General features: G+C 38.0%; 1 protein-coding gene across 1 annotated transcript in view; it reads left to right on the top strand.

Annotated features, from left to right (window-relative positions):
- svilb (supervillin b) overlaps positions 1 to 11,284 on the top strand; it is a 39,080-nt gene extending 27,796 nt beyond the window's left edge. The window contains exons 21-41 of the mRNA XM_056742999.1: positions 407 to 554; positions 682 to 768; positions 875 to 955; positions 1,046 to 1,226; positions 1,304 to 1,476; positions 1,559 to 1,714; positions 2,600 to 2,736; positions 2,825 to 2,972; positions 3,070 to 3,215; positions 3,358 to 3,533; positions 3,852 to 3,999; positions 4,671 to 4,968; positions 5,067 to 5,221; positions 5,307 to 5,412; positions 6,122 to 6,329; positions 6,805 to 6,938; positions 7,036 to 7,191; positions 7,268 to 7,411; positions 8,217 to 8,338; positions 9,373 to 9,528; positions 10,422 to 11,284. Coding sequence (XP_056598977.1) covers positions 407 to 554; positions 682 to 768; positions 875 to 955; positions 1,046 to 1,226; positions 1,304 to 1,476; positions 1,559 to 1,714; positions 2,600 to 2,736; positions 2,825 to 2,972; positions 3,070 to 3,215; positions 3,358 to 3,533; positions 3,852 to 3,999; positions 4,671 to 4,968; positions 5,067 to 5,221; positions 5,307 to 5,412; positions 6,122 to 6,329; positions 6,805 to 6,938; positions 7,036 to 7,191; positions 7,268 to 7,411; positions 8,217 to 8,338; positions 9,373 to 9,528; positions 10,422 to 10,508 — 3,147 coding nt within the window. The 3' untranslated portion in view covers positions 10,509 to 11,284. The remainder of the gene's footprint in view (positions 1 to 406; positions 555 to 681; positions 769 to 874; positions 956 to 1,045; positions 1,227 to 1,303; positions 1,477 to 1,558; positions 1,715 to 2,599; positions 2,737 to 2,824; positions 2,973 to 3,069; positions 3,216 to 3,357; positions 3,534 to 3,851; positions 4,000 to 4,670; positions 4,969 to 5,066; positions 5,222 to 5,306; positions 5,413 to 6,121; positions 6,330 to 6,804; positions 6,939 to 7,035; positions 7,192 to 7,267; positions 7,412 to 8,216; positions 8,339 to 9,372; positions 9,529 to 10,421) is intronic.
- Positions 11,285 to 23,657: the final 12,373 nt, after the last annotated feature.

Below are 23,657 nucleotides of genomic sequence, written 5' to 3'. Positions count from 1 at the left end.
TCCACCGTTTTTTTTTGCATTGTTTTTTTGGTTGTCTTTGATACAAACATTGCTATACTGTTTCAAGAATCTCTCAATACAGTTTATCTAGTTATATGTACAGAATACAGTCATTTCTTTCATGCTGAGGAAAAATGCTGGTTTTGTTTTGGACCTGTTAAATGTATTTAGTTTATTATAAAATAATTGTTGCTGTTGAATTTATGCCTATTGTATTTTTCATTTAACTATTAATATTTTTTATACATTTTATCATAGTAAATCGATTTAAACACACCAGCTCTAAAAAGTACTAAAATAGTATTTCAGATTAGTGTAGTGGAATCCAATAATTTATTGTCCAATTGTTTTATTCATTTTTAAATATATTGAATATTGTAAATATTTCTACCCGTTTTCCAATCAGAAACTTGAAGAAGATAGGGAGGGGCAGGTCTCTATTGAAGCGAGGAAACAGATGATCTCTATTCGGGAGGAGGCGTGGCAAAGTACAGGAAAGGGCGTTGCCAATGACTCTTCACAATACACTGTGGCTGCCAAGATGGTGAAAAAAGGTCAGAAAAAATCTAAACATGACAATCTGTTAGTCATCTCTCTTGCTGTACTTACTGTCTGTACTGAACACTTGCCTCTATATCTGTCTGTCTGATTACTTTATCTATCTCTCTCTCTGTGTGTCAGGTCTGGCTGCGTCCTCTGCTGTTATCAGCCCGATTCTTTCCCCAGTATCTGCTAAACTGAAGAGCAGCGTCGCCAAACCACAAGAAGGTGAAAGTAACGCACGTACAGTTTGCCTCGTGATAAAAGTGGAAAACGGAAAGTTTTTTTTTTAGAAAAGTCCCAAAGTTAAAAAAAAGAAAATGATGTGTTGCAGAAATTGAGGCCAGAGCAGAAATGGAGTCAGATAAGAAGCTGGAAAAGCTGGAGACGTTTTTGGGGCGTTTGAACAGTAAAGGCGAGTTTATTGAAGCATGATCTGCTCACTTTATACTTGTTTAAAATATATATATGTTTCATGTCTCCTTTGTACTCCATTCGTTTACAGTGTCAGGTTTGCAGGAGACGACTTTGACTGTGACGGAGAAGGCAGTGAAGGAAGTGATGCGGTTGGACGATGAGATCTTCTCCAAGTTTTACCGCCATGTGACGGATATTCCCCGAAGCATGAGCAGCAGGATGCATTTGGAAGAAGACTTTGATGCCATCTTTGGAAAACAAACACCCAAGTAAGATTTGTAACGGAAAGTATTACACATGATGTCTTGTTCTGTTCCTATAAATTTGGCATCTCCTCGGATCCCAGGTTGACGTCAGCGATGGTGCAGCACAAGCGGGCCGTTCGTCCATCTCGTAACGTCCAGGCCTCGAGGAATCCCTTAAAAATTCTGGCAGCGCGAGATGACATCCGTCATGAGTACACCGAGCAGAGACTGAACGTCGGCCAGCTAGAGAGCAAGAGAATGAAACAGGAGAAGAGTGAGTGGATACGTGACGGACAGAAAGATGCTTCCGCTGTTTGTCTGTATATGTATAACGGGATTATTGTTTGTGTTTTCAGTGAGTAAGAGCACAAGTTTGTCGGATGCGGCTTTGGCTGGTTTGGCCAGTAAAGAGAACTACAGCAGCGTGAGTCTGCGCAGCGTGAGCATCTCAGAGCAGATGAGCAATAACAGCGCAGCTCCTTACAAAAAACTGATGCTCATGCAGGTCAAAGGTCAGTCTTTCACTCTAGCATGATGAGACATGTTTTGGTCATTGTTAGACCCAATAATAGCTCAATCCACAGTCAAATCTATATACACAATCTATATGAATCTATATTATGTTTTTTACAATAAAGTAATATACATCATATAATAATATGCGTATATCTACAATATATGATGTGTTTATTTATGTAGTTTATTTTTATTTATGAGATAATGTTGATGTGAGGAATAATATACACACAATATGTATATATATTTTTTTTTTTAAATAAGTGTTTGTATTCAAAAATTTGGTTTCAAAAACCTTGTGCTGTCAAAAACATTTTAAAATGTTATTTTATTTATTTATTTTAAATTTGTATGTATTTTTATTGATAAAACAACATTATTCTGAGGAATTATATACATACGGTATAATGTAAATCTATCTATATTATGTATTTTTATATAGATTTATTTCCAAACCTGACTATCTATCACTAATATGATAAATAATATTAAATTCACATTTATTGAATCATTTATTTGCATTGTTGCAAAGCAGCTTTGTTTTTTATTTTCATTTACTTTTAATTGTTTATATATTGTTTATATTTTTTATATTTTACACATTTTATACATTTAAACGGTAAAAAGTAAAGACATATAAATATAGAAATAAGGAAAAACGTATAAAATACATATAAAACATGGTTTATAGAAAGAATGAATTAAGGCTGATCTGGACACTTTTACATTCATCAACCCGAATTCACACAGCATTTTACTTTTTAAAAGCTAAAATATGCTAATAAATGCTGTAGTTATATTTTGATTTTACTGCAGCCATTGTGTTATTAAATGTTATTATGATGTATTAATAATGCTGACCATAAATCGATGTTTCCCAGGCCGACGGCATGTGCAGACCAGACTAGTAGAGCCCAGAGTGTCCTCTCTCAACAGCGGTGACTGTTTTCTGCTGGTTACACCTGAACATTGTTTCGTTTGGATTGGAGAGTTTGCAAATGTCATAGAAAGAGCAAAGGTACTGCCTGTTATTCATCACAACTATAGTTAACTATTGATTGTAAAGATTTCTACATCACTGTTGTGTCTTTCTGCGTAACCTCCAGGCATCAGAACTGGCCACTTATATCCAGCTGAACCACGATCTCAGCTGCCGAGCAACACAGGTGGAGACCGTTGAGGAAGGCGTGAACACTCAATGTCCCATAGCAGCTGAATTCTGGAGGATTCTTGGAGGACCAGGCAGCTACCAACGTGGGTACAACACCAACATGGACACATAAACATCATCGATGATGGATATCAAAGTTGTTTAGATAAACTTGTCAGTGTTTTTCCTCTCTGTCTCCAGCGGCCGGCTCTCCAGAAGAGGACGAGATGTTTGAAAGCGCAGTTGTGGAGACGAACTGCATCTTTCGTCTGGTGGATGATAAACTGCTTCCCGATGATGATTTCTGGGGAAAAGTGCCTCGCACTTCCCTGCTGGGCTCTAAAGAGGTCAGACAGACAGACAGTCATCATCTACAGATGAACAGATTCTTCTGTTCATCTACAGTTTATTTGTGCTCATATATTTGCTCATTGTCCCTTTTCCCTTCCCTGTAAAGTGCTCTTCACAAAAAAATTCTCTTCTCTATAGGTGCTTGTGTTTGACTTTGGTAGTGAAGTTTACGTCTGGCACGGTAAAGAGGTGACGCTGGCACAGAGGAAGGTGGCGTTTCAGCTGGCCAAACATCTTTGGAACGGCACCTTCGATTATACCAACTGTGACATCAACCCGCTGGACCCCGGAGGACACAACACTCTCATACCAAGGTGGGTCACTTGCGATCATTTGATGATTCATTTCAAAATATAAAGCACAAGGCTCCTTTTTGTGGCGAGTAATGGTAATTGTAACAAAGCTCAATAAAATGGAAGGAAGGAGACGGGAACCGGCAGACATTAAACACAAAATTTTAATATAAATAATAACAGCCGGCGGCCCCTCACGGACGACCGCCGGCGAAATAACATAAACAACAAATATAAATACAAATGTAAAAGCTGGCGCTAATTCACAATTACTCACCGGACTCGAACCACGGTCTCGCCCCGCCTACTCTACTACAGTAATGTATTGGTGGTTTGTAGGAAAGGTCAAGGACGTCCTGACTGGGCCATATTTGGTCGTCTGACTGAACATAATGAAACAAGTCTCTTTAAAGAGAAGTTCCTGGACTGGAAAGATGCTTCTAGACTGTCACCTAATACAGTCATGGAGCAGCCCGTTCAGATGAAGGTGAGCAGATGATCTTCTGTGTCAGTTCCATAGAGTCTGTTTTATGTTATATGAACTGATTAGATTCTTTCTTTCAATTTCAGTTTCAGTTTTTCTCTCAATTCATTGTTCTTTCCATCCCTGTTTTTGTTTGCAATTTCCATTCATGCTTTTGTTTTGTTTATATTTCTTTCATTCTTTCTTTCGCTTGCTCTTTCTTTCTTTTCGCTTGCTCTTTCTTTCTTTCGTTCATTATTTATTTCGACATTCTTTCTTTCCTTCATCCTTTCTTTTGCTTGTTCCTACTTATTCTTTCTTTCCTTTTCTACGTGTTTCTTGCTCACTCTCTATCTCTTTTTACTTTATGTTGTTCTCCCTTTCTTTATTCTTCTCTTTCCCTCACTCGTTCTTTCACTCTGTCTTTTTTTTTCACTCGGTCGTTCTTTCTTTCTTTCGCTCACTCTTTCTTTCGCTAGTTCTTTCTTTCTTTCTTTCTTTCTTTGTCTAAGTGTCTCTTGCTCCGTCTATTTCTCCTTCTCTTTCTCTGTCTTCACAGCTCCAAATATTAATGTCTGTTGTGTTATTTTATATCAGGCCTAATTAATGATGCTTAATTCATATGTTGGCTGTATGTTTGGTGTATTATAATAATAATAATGTTGTTTTGAAAAATCAAAATCTCCATCTGTCAGGAGTCACCGGTGACAGAGTCTGGTTCTGAATGTCGGGCGTACAACGCTTCTCTGATGCTGCCCGTTCTGCAGTCAAACATTAGCACAGTTCTGGACGGTCAGGATGTGGGTCGAGGGCACGGTCCGGTGGAGAGCACCTCTGAGGACAGCTTTAGGTCTCTGGAGATCAGCACCGTAGCAGTCGACATCTGGCACATTCAGGAGTTCGACTACAGCCGCCTACCCAAACAGAGCATTGGCCAGTTTCACGAGGGAGACGCTTACGTGGTGAAATGGAAGTACATGGTGAGCGCCGCAGGTAGGTAACAGCATGAAAACTTCACTTCTGTGTCTTTTCACATATGGCCCTTATAAATGTGTGCTGCTATAAGTGTGTGTCATTGTGTGTATGTGTAGTTGGAAGCAGACAGAAACCGGATCAGGTACGAAGTGCTGGTCCAGGTCGAGAGAAGTGCTGCTATTTTTTCTGGCAGGGCAGGAACTCTACGGTCAGTGAGAAAGGCACGTCTGCGCTCATGACCGTTGAACTGGATGAGGAGCGGGGAGCTCAGGTGAGAAGAGATTCCAGACTGAACACAGTCAAAGCGGCTAATCTTTCTTTATTTGGCTCATATTTTTTTTCTTTGTGGAGTTTAGATGCAAGTCCAGCAGGGAAAGGAGCCGCCCTGTTTTCTGCAGTGTTTCAGTGGGGGGATGATCGTGCATTGTGGGAAAAGAGGAGAGGAGGAGGATAACATACAGAGTGAGTCACTCTCATGTGTTCTTGAGGAAAGTCTGAATTCTATACTTCATATTATTTTGAAACAGTATGCATTACATTTACTTTGTAAAGTATATATGCACAATGCAATGTGCTCAACCTGACCTTCCATTTTCATCCTGGTGGATAAATCCACAGACATTGAATAGTGTGTGTGTGTGTGTGTGTGTGTGTGTGTGTGTGTGTGTGTGTGTGTTTTTAAGCATTGCATTTAAAATGAGGGCTATGCAATTCATCGTTATCGATTTTCTCTTTCAATTTAGGCTTCTGACAATCATGAAAACAAAATAACCAAGGTCAAACAATTATTGCGCAACATTCTGTGTAGAATAAACTTCCAATTTCTTCTGGTCATAAAACCATAATAAAGTCATAATAAATTATCAATGTCAGTATTGTCCCAAATATGTGTGATTATAATTTGTTCTATTATAGTAATTTATGTTCAAATGAAACAAGTGACTATTTTTAAGAGATGATAACTGGTCTGTAAGCCTGCTACATTGTCACATGTGCACGGTATAAAATAATTAGCAGAATGCTACAATTCCTCTCAAATCACGTCTCTCTTGCTTGTCATTTCTACATTTTTGTATTGGATTTATGGACTGTGACAATTCTGTCTTTATCGTCCTGGTTTCCGTGTCCCTCTGTGCTCATTTTGAGTTCACCTTGACCCGCTATGTTTCAGATGAATGGCGTCTGTATTGTGTGCGTGGTGAAGTGCCAGTAGAGGGCCACCTGCTGGAAGTGGCCTGTCACTGCAGCAGCCTGCGATCACGCACCTCCATGGTGCTTCTGAACATCAACAAAGCTCTGATCTACCTGTGGCACGGGTGCAAGACTCAAATCCACACCCGACCTGTAGCTCGAAAATCTGCTGAGAAAATCAAAGAACAGTGAGTCATACACATGCAACGATCAGAAGAGATCTGCTAACATCGATATATACAGTTACTACCACCTGATCTGCTGAGACCACCACAACCTTACACAAAACAACTTTTTTGTATACACTCAACTGCTCTTTAAAGGGATAGTTCACCCCATGTTGTTTAAAACCTTGACGTTTAGTGACGTTTTATTCTGTTGAACACAAAAGAAGATATTTTGAGAAATGTGTCTACAATGGAAGTCAGTGGGTACCTGTTGTTCGGTTACCAACATTCTTCCAAATATCTTCTTTTGTGTTCTGCAGAAGTAAGAAAATCTTACAGTCTTGACGTAAGGGACAATAAATGACGTGAGGCTGAATAAACAATAACAGAACATTAATTTGGGTTTAACAATCACATTAGAGAGCTTATTATTGGCTCATTTGCCAGTCGCTTTGAATAAAGTCGTCTGCTTGTGATTAAATGTAAATTTTCCAAGGCGTCCGCTGGAGGCGGGGCTTCATAGTAGCTGCAACGTGACCATTCACGAATGTGAGGAAGGTGGTGAGCCATTGGAATTCTGGGAAGCATTGGGAAGAAAAGACCGCAAGGGTTATGACTGCATGCTGCAAGGTACAACACGCTTCTCTGATCAGTAAAGAATCGGTTTTGCTTCTCGGGTATTTTTTTTCTTGCTTTATTACCGGATTTGGTTTGTGTTCTTTTGTAGACCCGGGCAAGTTCAACTTCACACCCCGACTCTTCCAGCTCAGTAGTTCTTCCGGGGAGTTTGTAGCGCTGGAGTTTTTCAATCCATCCAGAGCAGCAGATCTGGTTTGCTCCCTGCCCTTTCTACAGGAGGACCTGTACTCCGCCCCTCAACCAGGTAAACCACATAGCATGTTTACATAAATAAAAGAACAACTTTGACACTCATTGACCTTCTCTCTCTCTCTCTCTAGCTTTGTTCCTAGTGGATAACTATCATGAAGTTTACCTGTGGCAGGGCTGGTGGCCGCAAGATACAGAGAGCACCGGCTCTGCCCGCATCCGCTGGGACTCAGACAGGAAGTGCGCCATGGAAACTGTGCTGCAGTACTGCAGAGGTGATTGACAGCTTTAGCAGCCAATAATCTTTGGTTTGGGATTCTCCAGGAAACTGGAAAGTTTATCTGTGCCCTCTAGACAATATTTGGTAGAATTTCTAAATCTTTTTGGCTACTGATAGTGATAATAACTTTCAGTAATAATTTAATTAAAGCGTATAATTGTTTTTTCTCTTAATATTTGACCTACAATAAAAGTCGCCAAAAGTAATGTCAAGAGTCATATTTTACAATATTTGTCATTAATATCCACTAGATTAGATTAAGTGATCAAAATATGAGATGTAGGGTACAAAATGGATACAAAACTAAACTTTAAAGGTATTTAGTGGACAAAATTATTTGGCTAGAAAACCAATTACAGCACATCAGGTTATGTTTTTATTTATTTATTTAAAATGCATAAAATACAAAATGCTTTATGGAAATAGAGCACATATTGACTAGTTTTAATAGTTAATAGATATGAATAAATGTAATATTTTGTAACCATTCTCATAAGCCTATATAAGTCTTCTTTTTTTGCTGAAGATTTTTTCTCAAAGCTGAGCTATGGTGCACACTCCAAGGGAGCATACAACATCTTAAGTGCATCTTATAAAATAATTAAATAAAGAGCAAAGATGACAATTTTACGATTTTACGGACATCCCTTTTGGCCACCATTGTAGATGGGATTTTTAAATGAGTGATGCCAATGTCTAGGAAACATGGTTTGTATTAATAATGTTAAGCTTGTTTCTATCTCTTAAAGACAAAAACTAGTTAAATGAGTCTGTGACTGACACTTCTGTTTCTCTAACAGAGAAGAATGAGAAGAAACCTCAGAAGTCCTACCTGATCCATGCTGGACTGGAGCCTCTGACCTTCACAAACATGTTCCCCGTTTGGGAGCACAGAGAAGATATCGCTGAGATCACGGAGAGGGTTGGTTCTGTTTCAAATTTTGAGCTCAGCTGGTAGAGTATGGTGCTAGCAACACCAAGTTCAAGGGTTTGATTCCCAGGGAATGCACATGCTCCTGAAATGTATGGAGTAATGTATAGAAAGCTCTCCAAGTCGTTTTGCATAAAGAGCTGGTGCCTTATTATAGATAATGAAGATCTAAAAATCACTTCAGTCAAAATTAAAGTAGCTGGTTTAAGCAAAGAATATGTAATACCAAGAGAAAGTCTGGAGCTTTTTGGGAAACAGCCACTAGGTGGCGCTTTGGTAGCGCGGCTGCAATTTTGGGGTGAAAATGCCAGACATACAGAATAGTGCAATAGAAAATTCTCAAATTAAGTCATCAGTAAATTGTATGACAGCTATTGTATTTTCATATACTGTATATGTTTTATGTTATGAGTTGTGGAAATCAACCATTTAGTCTACTTTATTGAATATTTCCATTTAATTCATCTTCACACATTAACTATTACCATTATTAGTTTCTATTTCTCCACTAGGTCTTTAATATGTATAGTATGTTTTAATCCCCTGGAACACACAACAAACATGATGATCTTATAGAACCATGCTGATAATTTAATATAAAGATTGAATGGATTTGTAATGTTAAATTCTATTTGAATAATACAAAAAACGCACTACAAAATTTAATTTACCATTAGAAAAAACTAATGGTAACCATTCTATGGTTTCTATTGGGTTTCTATGTTTTTTTTTGCAAGGATGCATTTCTGCTGAAAAAACTATAGAACCCCAATTTTAATGGTTTCCATTAAAATGCCATTATGAACAATGAGCTTTTTCCTATAAAATTTGAGTGTTTGACAGATTAATATGCAAGTTTGTCCTATGGTGTGATGGCAAGAGTTTCGGAGAAAAACAAGGATGGAAAATCTCTCTTATTGCAATGGAACATTCTATTATGTTTCGCCTCTCTGTGTCTATAGTCTTTGGTTTACATATCACGTTTGTAGACCGAAATACATTTGTTGTGTGTTTGTGTTGTACAGGAGGCAGAAGTGTATAATCAAATCATTCTGGTCGAGGATGTTTTGGCCAGACTCTGTCAGAGCATCTATCCGCTCTCAACATTGCAGACCCGCCCCCTTCCCCAGGGAGTCGACCCCTTGCGAATCGAGATGTACCTCACGGATGAGGACTTCGAGGTGAGCCTACACGTGTCTTGAAATGCATTATGGGATTGTGTAAATCGGCTCATTAATGTTTACAGCCCCTTTATTCAGAACAATCTTTTCATACGAATCATCTACATGCAGTACTAAGAATGTGATGTTTTACCTTTCTGACTCTAGGCTGGGTTGTAGGGATTTCTGGGTAGGTAAGTGTTTGTATTCAGACATGGACTTAAGTCACAGAGTTAGATGGTTTCTATGGGAACCCCTCCTTCACTATTCACTGAAGGCATCACTTTCCTGCCTTCTCTTCCTCATTGCGTCCTGTACGCAACTCTTCCGGTCCACTCTTTCCTCAGCCAAATCCTGGAGAGCTTTTAAAATTGACATGAAAACACGCATGCATGCAAAAACCTCACGCTCACAGAATGTCAAAATATCTGACAATCTACTTTTATCCTTTCCAGCAATACTTACCACAGTTCTGAGATCTTTTCATTGTGTATCCTAACTAGGCGTGACGTGGTAAAGCCATACATTTGTTCCACGCATTTACACCTAAAGCCATCGACTTTAATGCGACAATAAAGTAAATTAATTTCCAACACTTGTCTTTGCACATTTAGCTCTTATCTTAGGTTTATGTTTTCCCCACCCAGAGATAAAACCATCTTATCTATATACTGCACTTCATATATTGCTTGCTTAGCTGTTTTCTGATATGCCATGAATTTGTTTTAAATTCACTTTCAGTATGAACAAAAAAGAAATTGCACTGGAAGCACGTCCCGCCTGGTCAGGTCACATTCTCGTAAACCTCTTCTGACTCACTATACTGAATCTATGCGTGTTACATGTACGCTTAAATAAATGCGTATCTCCTTTCTTTCTTTCTTTCTTTCTTTTTGTTTTGTTTGATTTCTCAGAGTGTGTTGGAGATAAAGAGAGAAGAGTTTGATGCTCTGCCGGGATGGAAGCAAGTAAACCTAAAAAAAGCCAAAGGACTCTTTTAGAAACCTGACGACAGAAACGATCGCTGTTTATTTCCTCGATGACCACCGGTTCTGCGGTCACCCCGATTATTTGACCTCTCCGTTGGTCAAGGGAGGCGATTGCGCACTGAGAACAGGGTAAAGGGTCAGGTCAAAGGTCACTTTAGGATCTACAGATGCACCTGCTGTGGCGTCCGCTTTTGATGTATTTATTACTGTACGTCTGTGGAAATGATGTGTATGTGTCCTGACTCCTCGAAATGTCCATGTGCTACAACTTGACAGTCGCGATTTTTCACGCGCAATCTTTGTGCAGTATGACGTCTAAAACAAGTTTATTCACTCATTTCGATTTGTTTAAAAAACAGCAAACCCATTCATCATGTCCAAAGTCATGCACCTCTATCTGTCACGCTTTGGTCTGATGTGCAGTGGGGTTATGTTGTAGTGTGTATTTATGTTTGACAAGTCTGCTAATACTTTGAAATTGTATAAAAGATTTTGTAGGAAACCATGAAACGATTCTTGTAATGTTGTCATATGTCTTAGTCCCTTTTTTCAAGAGGAGTTTACATGTCTGTGTTTTTTCTGTGTTTTGAGTGAATGGCTGCTGGTTGAGATCTCTTTATGAGCTGTGATGAGCTTCACGTCTGTATTCGGACGGCACAAAATATTGGACGAACGAAAGAAAATAATTAATTTAAATGTACAGTATAGTGCCTTGCTTTTGTGTACAGTTTCTATACCAGACACACACTAGTCTGCATTTCAAGGACTTTCTTTGTGATAAAAGAAATAGTGAATAAATAAAGAATATTTAAAAATAAATTGTCTTCATTTATGACTTAATAACTTTCTATTACTTCGGATTCAGTTACAACATATAAGTGTTCTTATAATGAGTATTGAAGGCTGGTCTCTTTTTCTTTTGTGTTTCATTGAAATGAAAGCGTTTTAACACCATCTGTAATTGTGATCGTTGCTTCAGTACCCAAGACTACATCTGGATATGAAAGTATGTTATTCACTTTTAAGTGAGTACACCCCTCACATGTTAATAAATATTTTATATCTTTTCGTGTGACAACACTGAAGAAATGACACTTTGCTACAATATAAAGTAGTGAGTGTACAGGTTGTATAACAGTGTACATTTGCTGTCTCCTCAAAATAACTCAATACACAGCCATTAATGTGTAAACCGCTGTCAACAAAAGTGAGTACACCCCTTAGTGAAAATGTCTAAATTGGGCTTAGTATCAACATTTTGTGTGGCCACCGTTACTTTCCAGCACTGCCTTAACCTTCTTGGGCATGGAGTTCACCAGAACTTCACTGGTTGCCACTGGGGGTGTTAGAGACCTTGCGCTCCTGTGTCTTCCATTTGAGGATGCCCCACAGATACTCAATAGGGTTTATGTCTTCACTTTTACCCTCAGCTTCTTTAGCAAGGCAATGGTCTTGGAGGTCTGTTTGGTGTTTGAGTGTTTGTTATGTTGGAATACTGCCCTGCGGCCCAGTCACTGAAGGGAGGGGATCATACTCTGCTTCAGTATGAACACAGTCCATGTTGGCATTCATGGTTCCCTTAATGAACTTTAGCTCCCCAGTGCCGGCAGCACTCCTGCAGCCCCAGACCATGACACTCCCACTACCATGCTCCTTTTTACACTTCACATGGTTGCCGCCTCACACGCTTGACACCATCTGAACCAAATAAATGAATTTTGGTCTTATCAGACCACAGGATATGTTTCCAGTAATCCATGTCCTTAGTCTGCTTGTCTTCAGCAAACTGTTGGTTGCTTTCTTGTGCATCATCTTTAGAAGAAGTTTCCTTCTGGGACGGCAGCCACGCAGACCAATTTGATGCAGTGTGCAGCGTATGGTCTGAGAACTGACAGACTGAACCCCCACCTTTTCAACCTCTGCAGCAATGCTGGCAGCACTCATACGTCTATTTCCCAAAGACAACCTCTGGATATGATGCTGAGCACGTGCACTCAACTTTCTTGGTCGAGCATGGCGAGTTCTGTTCTGTGTGGAACCTGTCCTGTTAAACCGCTGCATTGTCTTGGCCACTGTGCTGCAGCACAGTTTTAGGGTTTTGGCAAACTTCTTATAGCCTAGGCCATCTTTATGTAGAGCGACAATTCATTTTTTCAGATCCTCAGAGTTCTTCACAATGAGGTACCATGTTAAAATACCATTGGCCAGTATGAGAGAGTGATCGCAATAACACCAACTTTAACACACCTGCTCCCATTCACACCGAGACCTTGGAACACTAAAGAATCACATGACACCGGAGAGGGAAAATGGCTAATTGGGCCCAATTTGCTTAATTTTGTTGCCAGTGATTTAGACATTAATGGCTGTGTGTTGAGTTATTTTTAGGGGACAGCAAATTTATACTGTAATGCAAGCTGTACACTCATTAATTCACATTGTAGAAATTTTCATTTCTTTTTAGTGTTGTCACATGAAAAGATATAATAAAATATTTTCAAAAATGTGAGTGGTGGATCACTTCTGTGTAATACTATATGTCATATGTGACCCTGGATCACAAAACAAGTTTAAAGTGGCACGGGAACATTTGTAGTAAAAGACAAAAATACATTGTATGGTTCAAAATTATTGATATTTCTTTTATGCCAAATATCATTAGGATATTAAGTAAAGATCATGTTCCATGAAGATATTCTGTAAATTTTGTACATCAAATATATTACAATTTTAATTTTGTGAGTGTATGGCCTGTCACGGTGTCCCCGATTAATAACTTCAAAGGCAATTTTCTCAATTTTTTGCACTCTCACATCCTCAGTTTTAAACGGTTGTATCTCAGACAGACATTGTCCTTTTCCAACAACTCATAGATTAAAATAAATCTTATTTATTCATATTTCGAAAAATTGACCCCTAGACTAGTTTTGTTGTCCCATATTTGTTCATTTTAAGTTTTGTCTTGGATGTTTCATCAACAGGTTTTGTTTATTGATTTATGTTTGTGTTGTTTAAACTTAAATGAGTCAAATAAGGTGTTTAGTGCCTCAAATAAACCTTGATGTGGCCGAGCACCTGTTATATTTTGACCTCCAGTATTCTGTCCTATTTTCACATCAATTCTAGGATTTCTCACATTTCGTACAAGAAATTATCGTTTGCATACATTGTTGATGTGTCGTTCATGTTTTAATCTCATTGACCTTCAGCATATTCATCAATGTTTCTCTAAATGTTATATTAACAAACGTATACTTCTGCAGGTTTTTATGTGTGCTTCTTCATGATAAATAGTGTGAAAGAATCAACCCAACTTGATTCATTTGGTAATGGGTGTGATTCTGCAAACTCTGGTTCAGTTAAATTATTTTGTGTGTTGCAGGTATGTATGTCCATGTAAGAATTTATGGTAACACTTTATAATAACTGCACTCTATGAATCATTAGTTAAGCATCAGTACATAGTTAATTTATCATTTATGAAGCATTGGCCCCACATTAATAGACATTAGTAAGCAGTTTATAAATACAGCTATAAATGCTTTGTTCTTGATTGATAAGCATGTATATAATATGCTTAATAATCAAATTTTCATACTTTATTAAGGATGAATTCATCATTTCTAAATTAAGGATTACATTACATACAAACCAGTTAGTTAGGAGTTGTCAGTGGTTCATGAGATCATTTAAAAAGTGTAAGTAAATGATTAATAAACTCTTTGAATGCACATTTATACATCTTATTATTCTGACATATAGTAACAGTTACTTAATTTGTTAATAAATGCTTTTTTAACACACATTCTTGCTGTAATTCATGATTAATTAAGATAGTTATTAAACATTTACTAGTTGTTAGATAACTATTTTTTGTGAGCTCATCTAAAGTGAGGACTATGTATGCCTTGTAAAGCATTTTGCTAAAATAAGACTTTTCACACCGTCAGAGCTTATTTCTGCAATTACAATCGGCTGCCTGTACATTATCCCTAACATAACAAAAACATGCTATTATTTAACACAGGGATGTCCAAAGTCCAAAGTGGAGGGCCTGTGTCCTGCAAAGTTTAGCTTCAACCCCAATCAAACACACCTGAACACCTTATCAAGGTCTCACAAAGCAGACTAGAAACTTCCAAACGCGTGTTGAGCCAAGTTGGAGCTAAACTCTGCAGGACTGTGGAACTCCAGGATCGACATTGGACACCCCTGATTTAAACACATTATTTTGAAATTGAACATATATGCATATGTAACCGGAACGAACCCCACCTGCACTAGGCGGGCTTCGAACCGGGTCGGTTCGGCATGGGAGTCGGGCGCTCTAGCGAGGAGGCTAAAGACCGCAGTCTCTAGCGTCTGTCGCTAGAGAGTCCTTGAGGCAGAGGAGTGAGGTTTACATACTGCACAGCTCTACACTAGCTTGCCTCCGTTACACATAGCCTTAAATACTATGATAAGATTATTATAGAGTCATACCTTATTCAGAATGTCAGTCTGTATTCGAGGGTCAGTCAAATCGTTTTTTCCATCATGGGACAACTTCAATCTGACAATCTGTTTGTTAACTAGCTTGTACTCTAGAGAAATAAGTGGTTAACAGGTTTAATAGTTTTGAATACAATTGTTTTCATACAAGAGTTTTTTTAAAACGATTGTTTGATTGAAATAATTCACATTTATGCATTGTTACGCTTCTAAGCAAAGTGAGGTATGACATTTGCACAACTAAGTAAATCATTGGGTAATGTAAATCTAAACTCACCTCCCTAACACATAAATGGATGCTTTAGTCTACAGCTGTATTGAATCCATTTCCCAAAGTCAGTTGTTGACATGGCAACACAGTCACCAAAACTCTGGAAATGTTGTCCTGCTGCCCAGTTTCTAAAATGGAGACTCCATTGATCTGACCACTGCCAAGAGTCAGAGAACAGACCGATCCAGACCCATGGACCATCCCCAATATGCGCATACAGCTGTTGTTGCTCCTCAGGGCTGCGGGCAATTGCCAGATCAGTGTAATGCTGTCTGCAGTAACTCTGAGCATCTGTCCAGTTTTTCCATTGCATTATCATGATGTTCTTGATAGTTTCTATTGAGAGATGTACAATACAACCAGAGCTTCTTTTCACCATATATTAAGATCATTAACTTACCATTGTAACAGGCAAAAAACAACTGATGCGAACAAACTGCATTGTTGTGCCAAGTTCCAGAGACAAAATAGCCACAATTTATTGTACCGCTAGGAAATCCTTGATCCCAGACACCGTACTGTGTTAGAGTGTCATCTCCCATTGACCATCCCCATCGACTCTGATTCACCCTCTTCAGTCCAATCCAGACTGATCCACTGTATCCATCATTCACTGTATTTATCATCCTGTTCACATCATTCATAGAGTCTACAGTAGCCAGATCAGTAAAATTCTCTCTACAATAACTCTGAGCTTGTGGCCATGTCATCGTCTGATTTATGTAGTGATACTCTCTCCAAAGACCAGAAGCGCTGCACATAAGTCCTGTTAAAATGAACATGTGTAAATAAATGCATGTGCACGTTGTTACGTCCGCCCCTGCCGGCTACACAGTTGACACCAGGTGAAATGAATTGCCTTGAGCACCCACAAGAGTGCGGATGGGAATAAGACTAACGTTTCTTGGAGTTGGGGGCTCGCTCTGAAGACTCCGTCTGAGTTGTCTCTCATGCTCTCTGGCTTATTTTTTTACCCTCTCTCAAGGATTGTTTTTTCCCTTATTAAATTAAATTCCCACGCGGGCTTTTTTTACGTTTCCCTTGGACATTTATATATTTTTGATTGTTTATAGTTTCTATGTCTATGTCAAACTATATAAATTTGTTTATTGTTTAAAAACTTATTAGCCTCTGTGATGTTGGCCAGCCATAACAACATATACTTGTGAAAAGAGATTGAAATGACGACACCCACCTGACAGCAGAAGCAGCACAAACACACTCTTGTCCATCACTGCTCTTACAGCTCCTCTATGATGTTTCAGCATCAATGCACACTGTCAAAAAATTCTGACATTATCATATACTGTGACATCACTTTTAAATGACCATTACAGCAACCCTTTTGGGAAATGATTGCCTTAAAAAAAATAGTGTTAGTAAGTTTTATTTCTGCATCAGGAACTACACAGCTACTGTATATAAATGTTTATTAGGCCTGTGTAAAAACATTGCAAACATATCGTGTAGCACCAACACCTCTGTGCCCATCTTTTACCTGTCTGCTAGTCTCTATCTATCCATCTATCTAGATCAGTGGTGTAGTCCTAACAAAAAGTGTGGTGTACTATATTATCCAACCTTAACCCCGTCCTCAAATGGCCAAAACACAAAAAGACAGGCGTCCGTGTGTTTGTTTTTCTAGTAACATATAACAATTATTTCAGTTGACTATTTATGCATAATTATTCCCTTATGGTTTGAAGATGAAGTTATTGAAATGGAAAAAAATAAGTTGGTGGGAAAAGGTTGGAAAAAACGGGTCTATGCCAGTACTGTGACAGCAATACATTATTTTTTACAAAGCATTGCAACTTTTTGAATCGTCTCAAGATTATTTAAAAACACATGAAATTTAAGGGGAAGATATTAATGTATGAAGTAAACGTGTAAAATAAACGTATAACGAGGAGGTTTAAAACGAAAGTAAAGGTAATGAGGATATAACATGTAAGTGTGACAGGACCAACGCAGTTCTTCCTTCTTAGCGCCGGTGATTGGTGGTTCCGATCATTGCCTGTCCTATCATTGGACAGGGGCAACATATATATATATATACATCCAATGGCGAAGTGGTATGGTGTAATTAGCCACACGCCTTTGAGTGGTGCGTCAATTATATTGTTTTTCTTTTCTTTCTATTTTTCATGTTGTCCAGCTCTTTAATTATTGTGGTGTGATAAGGGATTATTATCGCTACTCCCTATTTGATTTTCTTTTGTTTGTTTGTTTAGGTTTTAGTTTGTATTAGTTATTTAATATCTTATCTGGTTGTGTCGTATGTGAAGCTGTATGGTTGTGAGTAAGTAGAGCGCCTGGTTGCTATACTTCATTGTTTGTGAGCTAAAGAGTGCCTATGGCCTTATCAGTGGAGACTACTAAAACAACATAATTCCATCTCATTTTCATTTACAGGAGCTGAGTGCGTAAGCAGGGGGGATTCCGGTGGCGGTGTTTCTCACATGAGTGAGTGCTGTGTTGTGTGAGTGTGTATGCGTTTGAGTGTGTTTGCACAGCTGTAACCATTGTGACGTGCTGTAGAGTGTTGTGCCCTTATCCCATGCTGTCACGCCTCGGCTCCTGTCTCTTGGTCTCGGAAGTGTCGTTCAACGTAGATTGTCGACCTTGCATTTTGTTGTGTTGAATATTTTTTTTCTTTATTTATTTAAGTCTTCTTTGGAATTTCAATAAGGTGTTTCACTTTAATAAAAACATTCAGGACGGCATAGTTGCTATGTATTCTTAGGTCAAATCGTGCCTAATTGCTACAGAAGGATTCTGACTTGTAGGGCTGTGGAAGTGCTTTGTTTTATTTAATCGCATGTCATTTAAAGAAATCTAGGATAAGAATTATCAAAGATTCTTGATGCACTGCAATATCATTCAACCCATGTCATCAACCCATGAATTCCCTGTCAATCTCTCTCGAGCCGGAGGTCCGGCACAGATGAGAAGAGCCACCACTGATGAGCGGCTTTTAAACCTAGTAAACCTGACTAAAAGAGAGCATTTTATCAATATAACCAGACGGCTTTAGTTAATTACGGCTCGTGTTATGTGAAGTCATGAACGCGCATCGCAAAACAGAGCAAGGCGAGCAATTGTGTTTATAAATCATCTTAAGTTTTTTTTGAAAATGACCTAACCTTTGGCTAGATCAGACCCTTATTCATCGTCTGGTATCGTTTAAAGCTGCACTGAAACTGTCATTTTGACCTTGAAACGTTTGGAGTCCATTGAAGTCCACTATATGGAAAAAAAATCCTGGAATGTTTTCATCAAAAAACTCAACTATTCAACAAAAAAAAAGATCTTGGATGACATTGGGGTGAACACATTAACTTTTAAAAAAAGTAAAGTGAACTACTCCTTTGAAGGAAAGCAACCACAAAGGCAGCGTGGAGACGTTAAGTAGGACAAAAAGTGTGTATACGCTAAAATAAATCTTTATAATCTTTATAAATCTAAGTCGTTATACGCACACAGTGCTTTGGAAAAAGTAATGCATGCGTATATGGCCCCGATTACGGCACTGATCTAGATATTTAGGCCTATATGATATACAGTTGCTGGTCATATAATTAGAATATCATCAAAAAGTTGATTTATTTCACTAATTCCATTCAAAAAGTGAAACTTGTATAATGTATACATTCATTCCACACAGACTGATATATTTCAAGTGTTTAATTCTTTTAATTTTGATGATTATAACTGACAACTAATGAAAACCCCATCTCAGAAAATTTGAATATTACTTAAGACCAATACAAAGAAAGGATTTTTAGAAATCTGGGCCAACTGAAAAGTATGAAAATGAAAAGTATGAGCATGAACAGCACTCAATACTTAGTTGGGGCTCCTTTTGCTTCAATTACTGCAGCAATGCGGCGTGGCATGGAGTCGATCATTCTGTGGCACTGCTCAGGTGTTATGAGAGCCCAGGTTGCTCTGACAGTGGCCTTCAGCTCTTCTGCATTGTTTTGTCTGGCATATCGCATCTTCCTCTTCACAATACCCCATAGATTTTCTATGGGGTTAGGGTCAGGCGAGTTTGCTGGCCAATTCAGAACAGGGATACCATGGTCCTTAAACCAGGTACTGGTAGCTTTGGCACTGTGTGAAGGTGCGAAGTCCTGTTAGACAATGAAATTTGCATCTCCATAAAGTTGGTCAGCAGCAGGAAGCATGAAGTGCTCTAAAACTTCCTGGTATACGGCTGTGTTGACCTTGGACCCCAGAAAACACTGTGGACCAACACCATGACATGGCACCTCAAACCATCACTGACTGTGGAAACTTTACACTGGAGCTCAAGCAACGTGGATTCTCTGCCTCTCCTCTCTTCCTCCAGACTCTGGGACCCTCATTTCCAAAGGAAATGCAAAATGTACTCAGAGAACATAACTTTGGACTACTCAGCAGCAGTCCAGTCCTTTTTCTCTTCAGCTCAGGCGAGACGCTCATGACGCTGTCTTTTGTTCAAGAGTGGTTTGACACAAGTAATGTGACAGCTTAAACCATGTCTTGCATACGTCTGTGCGTAGTGGTATTTGAAGCACTGACTCCAGCTGCAGTCCACCCTTTGTGAATCTCCCCCACATTTTTGAATAGATTTTGTTTCACGGTTTTCCCTATTGCTTGTACACTTTTTCTACCACATCTTTTCATTCCCTTCGCCTCTCTATTAATGTGCTTGGACACAGAGCTCTGTGAACAGCCAGCCTCTTTTGCAATGACCTTTTGTGTCTTTCCCTCCTTGTGCAAGGTGTCAATAGTCGTCTTTTGGACAACTGTCAAGTCAGCAGTCTTCCCCATGATTGTGTAGCCTATAGAACTAGACTGAGAGACCATTTAAAGGCCTTTGCAGGTGTTTTGAGTTAATTAGCTCATTAAAGTGTGGCACCAGGTGTCTTCAATATTCAACCTTTTCACAATATTCAAATTTTCTGAGATACTGAATTTGGGGTTTTCATTAGTTGTCAGTTATAATCATCAAATTAAAAGAAATGAACACTTGAAATATATCAGTCTGTGTGGAATGAATGTATACATTATACAAGTTTCACTTTTTGATGGAATTAGTGAAATAAATCAACTTTTTGATGATATTCTAATTATATGACCAGCACCTGTATATCATTCTGCATTCTGCACCTTAACCTGATAACAATAATCTAGAATAATGGACCTGCTTCGCATTAGATTTTTTTCACATTTCATTCTCACATCAAGGGTTACTTTAGGACTCTTGTTTTAATTATTGAAGTTGATTTTATTGATAAGAACTTCTTGTTTCAAACATTTTGCCCCTGGATCACTTTTCTAAACTGTTCTTTTGCCTTAACCTAAAACAGTGTATAATTCTTTTAGCGGTGCTCAAACATTTAAATCCATTCAAATATGAAAAAAGAATGTTTTCTCATTGTTTTCTCAGGGCTGTTATTTGACTATTTAAATGAGAGTCAGACGCATAAGATTCAAATAAGAGTTAAATTTTCCCAATAAAATCAGTTTGTCATTGACTTTCAACAAACTGTTGTGAAATATAATAAAAGCATTAGGTCATTACATTGATGTGATATATTTACAAAACCTTAGAATCTGCAAACAATTAATAATAAATGCAATCTTAATTAAAGTTGCTCAATACAAAAACGACACAACACTGTCAGTTAGTTTTGGGCTCATCATTCATCATTGTTACATCACTCTCTGTATAAAGAAACTTTTTACTATGTTACTCTTAATTTTTTTTCCGATGCAAGAACTTTTGAAATTTTACATTTACGACATGATCTCAAATTAAAACCACATGAAATTGTAAATTCTCACCTCAAATTGTCACTCCTTAATATTTGTACACCCAGACCTCTGTCCTATTTATTTCACAAATCAGAGGAATTGTGGGTGATGACATTGCGGTCTTTCTCTTTTTCTCTGGATGGGAGGATCTTGGTAAGAACAGATGTCATATGTTAATATGGACCATTTCCTTGAAAGCTCATATAATATGCAGGATCCATGTTAAACAAAGCAACAAAAACACCTGAACGATGAGAAAACAATAATATCACATATAAAAATCTCTATGACCATTTAAGGGAAAGTTCACTATAAAATTACGATTCTGTCATAAATGATTTATCCCCAAATCGGTCCACAACCATAAGACACAAATTAAGTTTTCATGAGATCCAAGATCTCTGATCCCCGATAAAATTTCTGCGTCAACCTTAAATTTATGAAGAAAAGAGAGTACTTTTGTGAGGAGCATTTTGTCCAATGTTTGGTCTAGACTATTGAGTAATGTGAGGCATTTACAGATCAACACCTCCAGATCTGATCTCGGGCCACCCTGATTTTATTAAACTCGTTTGATATTTAGGATTTTAAATCAGGATGACATTGAACGGCTGCCATGTGTAGATAGAGGAGATGTAGGAAATTGGCTTTTATGATGCGCCCTATAGGTTTCTTCGCAAGGTCCATTATTTACATCTGCTAACTGTTAAAATTCCATCTTGGTTTGATGGAATTTTAAAATTTTCCAACAGTAACGCCAGGTGCTAAAGTGACATTCACAAAATCAACAAAGTAACCATTTTCAATAGTCAAGTAACTTCAGAAACCTAAAGTGGCACAGATTCAATTTAAATAATAATTACATAAATTACATAATCTAGTAATGAAAACTTTTTTTACTCAAATAAATTGAGGAGATATTGTTTTCAGTCTACAAGCGTATACCAAATCTTGCATAAATAATAAACGTGACAAATGTAGCTCTCATCTGTCTATCAAAATATGCGTTTTCAAATCAGCAGTTCTATGACAACAGAGAATTAGATGTCAAGGGTGTGTGTGATTTTGCATATAAGAGAAAGTGAGGGGAGGACAGCCTCTGTGCCCGTTTGACTAGAAACAAATGTAATTCAAAAACATTTAATACACAAAACAAGAGCCCTGACATTTGAAAACAATTGTGAAACCTGGTAATATCAGTTTAATCCAAAATCACAATCCACCAAAAAACATGCTTGCTTCTATAGGTCATAGTAAAACCATGGCCTTTTGCTAGACTTGCCTCAGTCTCTGTCATTTTCACATTTGGAGATGTGCAGCTAAAACAAAAGTGACAAATGCTGTCTTTAGATTAAAATTTCTTTAAACCAGTCTGTCCATGTGATATTAGAAACAGATTATTAAAATACATTTAATGTTATGCTCCATAAGATCCGGCTCTATTGTTATAAATGCATTTGCAAAAAATGTTGCTCAATAATGATAAATGTTTTGAAAATAAATCACACCTAAACCTGAAATAGCTATAAACATGTTTGTTCTTGGCATATATCCCTACAGTGACCAGTGACAATGAGGTGCAACAAAATAAAAGATCTAAATAAAATTTGCATTTAAAAACAGCACAGAATGGGATCTGGTTCATTATTGAGACGTTGAAAACGTTTTTTACCATTTGTGACGCTGCAAGTGATAAACCAGCTTTTGTGATTTAAATGTTTTTACGTGAAATTATCATACAGTTTTAAAAAAGGTGCCACAGCTGACACTGGAATGATACCCTTTTAAAAGTTTTTTTTTCACCTAAACAGTGCATTTATGCACATAAGTACTTCCGGTTTTTAGTTTTTTTATTGAATTATTATTTTAAATCTCACATATGTAATTAAATATTGCTTTCCATCTCAGTGCTTAGAGCATGGTCCTAGCAATGCCAAGGTCATCGGTTCGATCCCAGATGATTGCACAAATGTATAATACAATGCAAAGTTAGTCACTACGCATAAAAGCGTCGGCCAAATGCATGAATGTAAATATGAATGTAAATATTAAAGATATTTGTTTAACATTCGGTTACAAATGTTCTGTTACTTGTATTTTGCTGTTTATATCATCTGAAGTGATCTAAATGTTAAATGAACAACATGAAACAGTTGATACAGAGATACAGTGTCGCTCCGCTTGAGTTTGTGATACGGCTCAGTGCTGTGGCGTGTCGTAGAGAACCCAAGTCTGTCTCTAAACACAATGTTGAGAGACCGACTGAAAGGAACGTTTTGGTAACGATGGGGAACCTATGTTCCCTGATGGGGGGAACGAGACGTTGTGTCTTCCTGCCACAACGCTTCGCCGGCCCAATGCAGGGAATGGGAGATGTCTCTCAGGTTCCTCTGCCCAAAAGGATGAATGAATGGACGCAACCATCTCCTTTTATACCATATTTATTGACTTTTTTTAATTCCTTTTGGAGATGATAGGTTCTCAAGATCAAACCCCAGTCTGTCTCTCAACACAACATTCGATTCCTTCCCTGCATCAGGAAACGGAGGTTGCAGTCGTAACCGAGACGTTTTGGAAGGATACAATACAATATA

This window comes from Triplophysa dalaica, chromosome 3 (genome assembly GCF_015846415.1).
Source record: "Triplophysa dalaica isolate WHDGS20190420 chromosome 3, ASM1584641v1, whole genome shotgun sequence".
Lineage (NCBI taxonomy): Eukaryota > Metazoa > Chordata > Actinopteri > Cypriniformes > Nemacheilidae > Triplophysa > Triplophysa dalaica.
The sequence above is the reverse complement of the archived record's forward strand: the minus strand, read 5'-3'. Positions and strand labels throughout refer to the sequence as shown.